Genomic DNA, 11,099 nt, shown 5'->3' with positions numbered 1-11,099 from the left:
TGAACATTATGCTATTGAATCAAAGTTATCAAAAGCAAAAACCGTTATAAAACTAACAACAAGTTAGCCAGTCTTTGTTTTGAAGAAATATCATGCACGTTCCTCCGTATCAAAAAAGTATTACTTGCACGAGATGATAGGTATATTTAACACCTATGCAATGTAAGGCAGCCTAGGACGTTCCCACTGCACTTAGTTTACGAAAACGTCTACTAAAGACTAACATTTTTTTTACTTATGAGAGAAGTAAGTATATCATCGAACTCGTCCCATTTTCTTGATTGCTTTCATTAGGGGATAGAATTTGGGACGAACTTGGCCTTCACTGGCTGAATTTTGATTGGNTATAGTATTGTAGGATATAAACTGTTCATTTTAAATTAGAAAGTGTACCTACTAAAAAGGTCAACAATTCAGCAGTAATGATTCCCTAAGAAAAATGTTATTATACTTTAATATTATACTCACCATGTTTGTTAACTGTTGAGTTATTTTAGGTATAATAATACTACCGAGATCCAGACGTAGTTTGATGTTTTCATTATCAACTATATCTTGATTATCTTCTGTTGATTCTCTTTTAGGCCTACAAATATTTATATCTTTTTCCCCCTGAAAATTTTAAACACACTTCACTATCACAGTACATTGGTCGTACATCGTTAGTGTCATATTTTCAATTCAAAATACTCTTAAAATATGACCAATACTTAATTAGTAAACAATTCTTAAAGTACCGCTTAGATTATCAAAATTCCCGATATAAATGTTATAGTTAACTTACCATTATATTATTTAATTCTTGACAATAACACAATGTATTTATACAAACTACCGTTAATAATTGTAACAAATTCATGATTATTTTTCTAAACTAGTCATAAAACATCTAGACCAAACCCACTCATACACGATTCACATCGTGCACTAAATTCATGATCAATCTAACTTTTAAAACCAAAGGTTATGTTTATAAATGTTCAATTCTTACATTGGAATTGATTTTCATGGTCAACCTCTGGATTCAAAATATCGTTCGTGTCGATTAAATACTTTTTGATAAATTCATAATTCATTAAGGTGAACATTATGCTATTGAATCAAAGTTATCAAAAGCAAAGACCGTTATAAAACTAACAACAAGTTAGCCAGTCTTTGTTTTGAAGAAATATCATGCACGTTCCTCCGTATCAAAAAAGTATTACTTGCACGAGATGATAGGTATATTTAACACCTATGCAATGTAAGGCAGCCTAGGACGTTCCCACTGCACTTAGTTTACGAAAACGTCTACTAAAGACTAACATTTTTTTTACTTATGAGAGAAGTAAGTATATCATCGAACTCGTCCCATTTTCTTGATTGCTTTCATTAGGGGATAGAATTTGGGACGAACTTGGCCTTCACTGGCTGAATTTTGATTGGTGGGCAAGCTGTAGATCCTGGCTACATAGGAGTTACAGCGGTGGGAAGAGGTGGCAATAGTCTGTATACAATATTTTATAAGACTGGACCCATGATTGAACCTTGAAGAACGCCACATGACACTGTTCTCGCATTAACTTGCCTTTTGAACATAATTCTGTTGGATTTGTCGAAGATGTTTCTTAGACTAAAACATCACAATTATCAAATAAATTTAATCCCTAATCACATAAACACAAAGGCGATAAGGTTGCAAAGGTATCGTATCATAGGGTAGAACTCTATCACAGCGGTGAAGATGAGCACGGAGAGGGTGACCACTCTGTTCACGCTGCGGACCAGCTCGAACCGGTTGATGAGGGGAGCGGACTTACGGAGGGACCTGCCTTCGAAGACAGAGTCCTCTGGAGGAGTGACCTGTGAAGAAGAAAGGAAGGATAAGTATCAACAGGGTGTGGTAGTTAGAACATGAGTGTAATAGGATTCCTATAAACAAAATCAGTCGATTTTAAGGACTCTAAACGCCAAACTCAAAACAGCTCGGCGGCTTTATTTCAAAAGAATCTGACTTATACTTTCTATGACCTTTGACAACACGTCAAAAGTCGAAGACTGAAGAAGGGTTTGGAGTAGACTGCATTATTCGTTCCTGATAATGATAACACTTCAGATAGTCCAATTTTATGAACAAATTATACCTACTTTGGTTCTTCCTCTTCCCTTTTCATTAAATAAAGGTTGATATATTTTATGTGCCAGAAATATGAAACCTAAAGTTGTAAATTTAACGGATACGCTTCAATAATGCTATTAAAGAATTAATTAGGTAGTTAATTAATAAACCAGTGAAACTGGCACTAAAAAGATCTTAACGTTAACAAATTGGGAGGCTCCTCCATAATTTTTCTGTGCTTTGTGTAATTTCTTTTCTGCTCTGGATAGCCAAGTAAACGCCAAGGGAATTTTGTAAAGATTAATTGAAAAGTTTGTTTCAGAATGAATTAATTACCTACCTGAAAAACTGTGCCCATTTCTATAGCAGACGGTTTGTTTTTCTCTGGGCAAGGCTGGAATATTAAAGTAAAGGGCTCGATTCCCGTATACTTACATAAAATGTTATAAGTAGGTATACAAAAACGAATTGGATATTGCTAATAGCATAGTAGTATTATATTATCTGTGATAGTAGGTTCCATAGAATGAGTTAGCGGATTTGTAAAAAAAAATGTTTTCTTAGACATGGTTTTCTTACCGCTACATTAAGTTCTATAACTTCTACCTATACCTACTTTAAGGCTGGGTTGCACTATCTTACTTTAACTTTGACAAACGTCAAAAATCTGTCAAACTCCATACAAAAACCACCGGTTGTCGTTATAGTTACCGTTAAAGTTAGGTGGTGCAACTCAGCCTAAGATTACGTCTTCATAGTTATAAAGTTATAGTTCTATAACTCAAGTACTGGATTAGAGATTACTAATAAGAATAAATTACTAAGTACTGGATGGTAAATAAAATGTGTCAAACAAACAAATCAGTATTTTTCTTAACAATAAAACACTTTTAGACTTACGCAAAGGTAAAATTACGTTTCCTTTTGTAACTAAGCCATACATAAGTGTATTAAAGAATATCACATCTCCTATATTGAAGCAAAGTGGGTATATGGATCAGAAATTGTATCAGCCACTCTCTTCGTAAAAAGCTTTTGGAAGCATTTAATCTAGTTGCGCTGAAAGCTTAAGGGGCTTTTGCATCGAATATGATAATAATATTTATTAGAGCTAGATAGCATACTAAATAATTACTTTCACATACACTATTTCAACGGAGTCATGTCACTGACATAGCAAAAAGCAGAAATGACTAAAAATTAATACTTTCATAATCTTTTTTTTTTAAGTGACAGGAGGCAGACGGATCACCTGATGATAAGTGATTACCGTCGCCCTACTAAAAGAGTAAAGCTCAACTTTAAACCTAAGTAAATAGCCAAAATACTTATGTTAGAGACCCTAAATATTTTTAAAAAAGGACTGATAACGTTCTGAAAGAAAGAAAGAAACACATCACTTAGTTAAGGACAGAGAACGTATACGAAAAAAAAAAGAAATAGCACATAAATATTACAAGGAAATAAAAAGTGAACTGTACCTCTTAAAAATTAAACAGCGCCCCCTAGGGCGGCTATAATATAGGGGGCGCTTTTTAATTTTTCATACAAAATTTTTCGATGACACTTTGAATACGCAACGAAACGAACTCGAAAGTTTTTCCTACTAGAGGTACTGAGCAGTGCTATCCTGTCGCAACAGCGATGCCCATCGCAATGGGACTCCACTCAGCATATGCCGTGGCCCACGGTGGGGAAGGCCACGACTTCTAATTCAGAAATTCTGCTTAATGGTCTGTTCGGTACTTGCCCTCTTTCTGTTTTTGCCTACTAAATGTGAGGCCTATACTACATAGTTGTAGTGTGTTTCTCCTTTTTGAAAAGCACACAGGTACTTTTTTTCGAACATAAACTGATAGAGACCAATGTGTCAAGCTTGATGTGCATTTACCTTAACACCTTCCCCTTCAGGCTTGACATCCTCGTGGATAGGCTGCGCGTGGTTGGTGACTATATGCAACGCCCCCGACACGTCTCGCCTACTCCTCAATTTGTATTCCGGCTGGTGAAGAGAAATAACAACTTTACACACAACACAATCAATAAATTAATCTACAATGCGTAAAATAAAAGACGACAATGGCTCAACAAATTCGAGAGGGTACTGCAATATATTTCAATCGCATCGATTTGTGTTTTGAGGCTTAATAATAAAGCTTTAATAAAAATGGACATTGAATTAATAAATAATAATAATAATAAATCTTTGGACAATTTCACACAGCGCCAGCTAGCCCCAAAGTAAGCAACTTAATGCTTGTGTTATGGGTGCTAGCTTAACGGATATACTACTTATATACTTTTTTTTTTTAAATACATAAATATTATACATAGTCACACCCAGACCCGTCACAGAAATTAAAATTCATCATTTCAATTTCCGCCCGGCCGGGAATCGAACCCGGGACCTCTCGGCATAGTAGTCCGTTCTGAACCACTACACCAAACGGCCGACAAAATTATGTTATGTTTATTATGTTATGTAACTATTAATTTTTGTTTGTATCTTTATATGGGACTAATAATTTGTATGCCACTCATAGGCCAAACATAGAGCTCTGCCCATTATTATGTACCACCTGAATTCTACATTTACCTATGTTTTACAAATAAATGATTTGATTTGATTTAATTTGATTTGAAAGCAACTTAATTTTGACGTGTGGTTCCAAAAGAGTGGACTAAGGCTACACTCACTCTTCCCGTGGCTATTGTAAGATGTGACTAGTGGAGAAATATCCGAACGTAGAGAGTGGAGGCCAAATCCTTCATTGCTTCTGGTAAATTGGAGAGGATCGTGTCATCATCATCATCATTTCAGCCATAGAACATCCACTGCTGAACATAAGCCTCCCCATATGATTTCCATATTAACCGGTTGGTAGCGGCCTGCATCCAGCGCCTTCCTGCTACCTTTATGATGTCATCAGTCCACCATATAGCCATAGGCCTACACTCAAAAACTTGCTGCGCAATCAGACGTCAGTGCTGTGTACGAGAGTCGTGTAAATAACCTGTACCTCTAGTAGGAAAAACTTTCGAGTTCGTTTCGTTGCGTATTCAAAGTGTCATCGAAAAATTTTGTATGAAAAATTAAACAGCGCCCCCTATATTATAGCCGCCCTAGGGGGCGCTGTTTAATTTTTCATACAAAATTTTTCGATGACACTTTGAATACGCAACGAAACGAACTCGAAAGTTTTTCCTACTAGAGGTACTGAAATGCTGATGATGATAGATAAAGAGACCAGCTTCGTAAGAATACTAAGGTAACTTACTATAGCGTGTGCATTCGTGTACACGAGAATACAATTAAAAATTAACAAAATAAAAAACTTCATTCTGAATCAATACATTCTTCTAAGCTAACGCCAAACACCTCACGGTTTTTATACGAATTTAATGTCCAAATAAAATATATCAATAACAATAAAGTGCGGCCATCGAATTTCGACCACAATCGATAATTTTGTTGTGCCGAAGAAACTATGTGGGAAATAATAACCCTCGGTGCTTTGTTGGTGTCCGTTTCTGGACATAGTAATAATGTAAGATTATCTTTGCCATCCTATTCTAAAAGAAACTTTAGGGCCCTTTTTAGGACCCAGTAATGCAGGATCCCGCAAAACTGGAGTGTCGTGTGTGTTTGAAATTCGAATTTCAAATTCTAACGGATCGGTTTTTTGCGGGACACTGCAAACGGGATGGTGTGAATGATAGCATACTTATTATTATTCTGTGATGATAGTATTAAAACATGTACTCAACGGCATCCTGCATAAAACGGGATGTCTCCTTGAGAAAGAGCCCTTAATGTACGAGTATAATGTGCTTCTACAACATTTACGACAAGCAAAACAATGTCACATTTTTATGTAGTTTTAAAAGTTTTTTTTTAAATGTATTTATTCGGAAACAATCGTTATACAAATTACTTGTAATTAAGTTGTAAAGGTCTCACTAAGTTTCGTTTAGCATACATTAAAAGGTGTCTTACATTGTTTTGTATGAAAAAACCTACAGTTTTTTAAGCGGTAGAGATCCCTAAAGGGTTTTAAACATAATCCGAAGAGCGTTCAACACAATATCAAGACCTCAAGGGTCTGACATGGCTTAATCGTCCGGCTCAACGGGCCACTACTGAAATAAATCATTTTTTTCCCAACCAAACTTAGTTAGAACTAAATGTTCTAAGGCTGAGTTACACCATCTTACTTTAACTTTAAAAAAGGTCGAAAGTCTATCAAACTTCATACAAAAATCACCGGTTATCGTTATAGTTACGGTTAAAATAAGGTGGTGCAACTCAGCCTAAGTCTAATGGAAAATAACTGTGATATTTACTTTAGAAGTTGCAGAATGAAGCTGACTTGCAATCTTCGCTGATGCCGCAAGAGTTAAATCCAGCTTTCATTGCTAATAAGGTACCGTTTGAAGCTTAAACCAGGTAACGACTAATAAGGTAAAGACAGTAGGTACTAATTAAAATGCAATTTATAGTAGGTAATTTATTAAATTTTTAATTAAATAAATTAATAGGAATTGCGACCATCTTAACTCATTATTTAACGAGTGAGTACGGAAGTACGGAAGAATCATTAGTAATATTACTTCAAAGTTGGATAGGTATGCTTTAGTTATTTAAAATATCTTGAATTAGTGTGGTCTAGTTCGTCAACTACAACCTTATCTGACTCTAATCCTATCGCTTAATTTCTCGCAATCGATCGTCTCTAATCTAATATCGAGGACCACAGATTGGTGCTGATGTCCTTGAAAGACTGCTTTGTCTTTATGAGAATAAATTATTATTATAGGTACCAATTTTTTTTAAAGGACGAGCCATGGCGAGCCATAATGCCAGTGCCACGACTACGCCGAGACTTGGAGCCCCATGCACCCAGTTTTACGTCTCAATTGCAACGGTAAGTAATTAAGAATAAAATAAAAAACTGAAGACCGATGGGGCAGCAAGGTTCTGGAGTGGAAGGTCATGTACCGTAAAACGCAGCGTATGACGTTCGTAGGTGGAGATAGTAGAAAGGCGCTAAATGCAGGGCGCTACCAATCGGGCGATGTGGAAAGATGTGGAATCATTGGGGGAGACCTATGTTCAGCAGTGGACGTCCTGTGGCGGAAATGATGAAGTGCTATGGAGAGGGCTATCGGTGTTTCTTTACGAGATCGAATCAGAAATGAGGAGATCCGTAACGAACTAAAGTTGCTGACATAGACCGACAGATAAGCAAGCTGAAGTGGTAATGGGCAGGGCACATAGTACGCAGAACTGACGACCAATGGGGCAGCAAGGTTCTGGAATGGAGGCAGCGTACCGGAAAATGCAGCGTGGGACGTCCCACGAGAGGGACCGACGACATCATATAGGTAGCAGGGAAGCGCTGGACGCAGGCCGCTACCAAACGATCAACATGGAAAACAGTGGGGAAGGCCTATGTTCAGCGGTGGACGTCCTATGGCTGAAATGATGATGAATTGATTTATTTACATTTTATCTGTTTTCAGATACAGCCGAGTGACAGCGTGTGCTGTTTTAGCGTTGGCAGCCGTTGTTGAAATAGTTCTCTACGTGCTAGATTATTATTTGCCCTGATACAGTAATTATTCATAGTAATAAACATAGGTCCACGGTAATAAAGACATTAAATTGATTTACCGTTTCATTTCTATGCCAAGGCTGACCTAAAATACACACTGACAATATAGTAATAAAAAAAATACAACTTAGAAATAAATGGTGCTGTATTGTTATAAAATAACTGACGCTATTTCTATACACCTACCTAAGTACTTTTTTGTTTTTGGACTTTCATAGTCAGACATTTTTATTTTTATTTTAGATACATGTAATTTGATTGCATGAAGGGCGAAAATGGCAGGCTGAAAAAACTATTTTTTATTTAAACAGTAGAAATTCGTAATTAACTAAAAGTCCTCCTCCTCCATCACATTCCCACTAAAGTCCCAAACTAATTGTGTTTTGTGGCCTATAACATAACATTTTGCCCCAGTAGGATTAAAACTTGACACAGCAGAACCTTGTAGTCCAACCTTGTATAGGGCATGTACTTATTCCATTATTTATTAGCAATTTCATCATCAGCACCATAAATAATTTGTATTAAAAATCACTTTAACTGCGTAGATAAAAACAACTCAACAACATTTTTAACTGAATTAAGGTTTAATCGACATTTTAATCAAGTTTTAGAACTAATCGATTCACTTTAGTACGTGTGAAGTGGGGGCCATGAAAATCGGGCGCGAATATAAGGTGTGGGTTGAGAGGAGTGAACATTGTGGTAGCTGCAATGAAGTGGGCAGTGGTGTTATTTGCATTGCTAGCACTGCTCTGCAGTGTCCTGGTAAGTCCTTTATTTTTTTTAAACTAATCATCAGGTCATTTAGTCTCCTTTGCAGGAGTACGACTCTCTATAATTTACCAAAGAAGCAAAGGGAGGATTGGCCTACACTCCCCACGCTGGCTAGACGGGTTGGGGAGGCCTGATGTTCATATTTCTACCCTAAGTCACCATAAATCCTTACATAGATCAACTGAAAGAGAAAGGTCCTATTTCTTTCTACTTGATTCTCTACATAATTTTGTTATACAGGGTGGCCCAGAAAGAAATTCACTTTTGAAAATTCAAGAAAAAAAAATCTGTGTAATTTTGTAGAACTTTATTCATTACAATTCAAAGAAAATTAAATGAAATTTATTTTTAAATTTACCTTCATCAAATTACATCGTATAGGAGATTTCCGTGACGATTACAAAATTCGATCAACATACATCAAAATCTTGAAATGCGTTCGTTAGAATTACCTCAAAACCTATTTTCCATTTTTTGCCGAATGTTCAGCTTCAGTTGCTGCATGGTTGTTGGATTATAAAAGTATACTCTATTCTTAAGGTAACACCACAAATAGGAGTTTTCTGGAGTGAGATCCGGGCTTCCTGGTGGCCAGGAGATGTCACCCCTGCCTGAAATTATTTTTTTGTGGGAACATGTCTCTTACCATCTAAATGCTCTCATTTGAAATGTGACACGTAGCCCCATCTTGATGAAACCAAGAGCTCTAGTCATAGCCTTGCGAATTTTGCCACTTTGAAATCAAAAAGCTTTTCAGCGTGTCAGTATAGCGCTCTCAAAAATTAATTATCCTTTCGAATGCAACAAACCAATTAAGCAGGGGTGAAATCTCATTGCCACTAAGAAGCCCTAATCTCATTCCAGCAGACTTCTTTTTGTATGGTTACATTATGAGCAGTGTATACTCTAAAAATCCAAAAACTCTGCAGCATTCATCCATCCTGAATCCATTTAAAGGTAACTCTTATGAAAGTTTTCCAAAATTTTTATGTATGTTGACCGAATGTTGTAAACGTCAAGGGAATCACATGTACGATCAAATTTAAAAAAGAAAGTAAATTTATAAATAAATTGCATGAAATTTCCTTTAAATTGCGATAGTTAAAGTTCTACAAAAATATACAGTTTTCATTTCCTTAAATTTTCAAAAGTGAACTTTCTTCTGGGCCTGGGCCACCCTGTATTACGAAGAGAGCAAAAAATGAAAGCCGTATTGCGTTGCGTTTGTTCGAAAGTGACATCTTTATTTTTTGTTTTATATTTTACTTTTAAATCCTGTCCTTGACACTACTCTGTAAAATCCTACGTTATTTTTTTATCTGAATACGGCTTCTCAAATTCATTCTTGAGTACAAATTCATACTTGAATCTCACCTTATAACAAGTTTTTTAATTATTTTTAGAGAAATTCCAAATTAAACACCACCTTGAATTTAGTTTTCAGGAGTTTGTTACGTGCCATAAATGCCTTTGAGTTAAAAAGAGGGAATTCAAAAAGTTCCTTTTCTCCTAACATTATAAATGGCAAACTTCCATCAATCATTTCAACCAACATCGCCCCGGATCGTTGGTTATACTTTCTGCGATGTATTGTGAACTTTTGTGAAACTCACGAAGGGTCGAGCATTTAATAAAATAAGTATCATTCTTCACTTAATATAAAGCCAGTATGTCCTTACTAGACCTAAATGTAGGATGACAAGTGACAACCCCATTTTTTGCATAAAGTTGCGACCTTGGGATTATCTAAGAAAGGCACAGAAAAGGTACGTGCGAAAATTCTTTGAATATTTTTCCCGTTTTGCAATATTTTTCATTGATGCTCCACTATTAGTTGTAGCATAGTGTAGCAGTCCTCGATAATGCCCTAAGCATGTAACTATCCAACACAAAAACTATTTTCAATTCAAACTGGTAGTTACTGGGGTTAGGGCGCTTAACTCATGAAACAAACGAATTATTGTATATTATTGGAAAAGATTATTGAGTGGCGACCACGAGCCGGAAGACGTAGCGTGGGCAGGCCTTCCACTAGGTGGACCGACGATCTGGTCAAGGTCGCGGGAGGTGCCTGGATGCGAGCGGCGCAGGACCGGTCTTTGTGGAAATCCTTGGGGGAGGCCTTTGTCCAGCAGTGGACGTCTTTCGGCTGAAACGAACGAACAATTAAGTATAGAAGATAAATTGATGAATTACCTTACAGGCCGAATCCGACCAGGACGCTGAGTCCCGTAGCGCGGACTACACCGGCAGTTACGCGGAGCTGGCCGCTCCCGTGCCCTCCCACGTCAACGAGCAGGAGGTAGTGGCCACCCTCCTGCGCACCNCATTTTCTTGATTGCTTTCATTAGGGGATAGAATTTGGGACGAACTTGGCCTTCACTGGCTGAATTTTGATTGGCGGGCAAGCTGTAGATCCTGGCTACATAGGAGTTACAGCGGTGGGAAGAGGTGGCAATAGTCTGTATACAATATTTTATAAGACTGGACCCATGATTGAACCTTGAGGAACGCCACATGACACTGTTCTCGTATTAACTTGCCTTTTGAACATAATGCTGGTGGATTTGTCGAAGATGTTTCTTAGACTAAAATATCACAATTATCAA

At 36.9% G+C, this 11,099-nt stretch overlaps 1 protein-coding gene across 1 annotated transcript; it reads left to right on the top strand.

Moving 5' to 3' along the window:
- Window positions 1-5,320: 5,320 nt before the first annotated feature.
- Window positions 5,321-7,709, top strand: LOC114353608 (uncharacterized). Its single transcript, XM_028305669.1, has 4 exons — window positions 5,321-5,353; window positions 6,448-6,522; window positions 6,935-7,023; window positions 7,622-7,709. Exons 1-4 carry the CDS (start codon window positions 5,321-5,323, stop codon window positions 7,707-7,709), a joined length of 285 nt encoding a protein of 94 aa, XP_028161470.1.
- Window positions 7,710-11,099: the final 3,390 nt, after the last annotated feature.

The sequence above is a fragment of the Ostrinia furnacalis genome, unplaced genomic scaffold, assembly GCF_004193835.3.
Source record: "Ostrinia furnacalis isolate ACB-3 unplaced genomic scaffold, ASM419383v2 OfSCF1746, whole genome shotgun sequence".
Classification (NCBI taxonomy): Eukaryota; Metazoa; Arthropoda; class Insecta; order Lepidoptera; family Crambidae; genus Ostrinia; species Ostrinia furnacalis.
Note: the sequence above shows the minus strand (reverse complement) of the source record. Positions and strands in the feature narration are given on the sequence as shown.

Excerpts from the sequence above, each read along its gene's own strand:
- LOC114353608 (XM_028305669.1), top strand. The coding sequence starts at position 5,321 with ATGCTGATGATGATAGATAAAGAGACCAGCTTC. Across the intron at positions 6,523-6,934 it reads CAGCTTTCATTGCTAATAAG|GACGAGCCATGGCGAGCCAT; the intron begins GTACCGTTTGAA and ends TTTTTTTTAAAG. Across the intron at positions 7,024-7,621 it reads TTTACGTCTCAATTGCAACG|ATACAGCCGAGTGACAGCGT; the intron begins GTAAGTAATTAA and ends ATCTGTTTTCAG.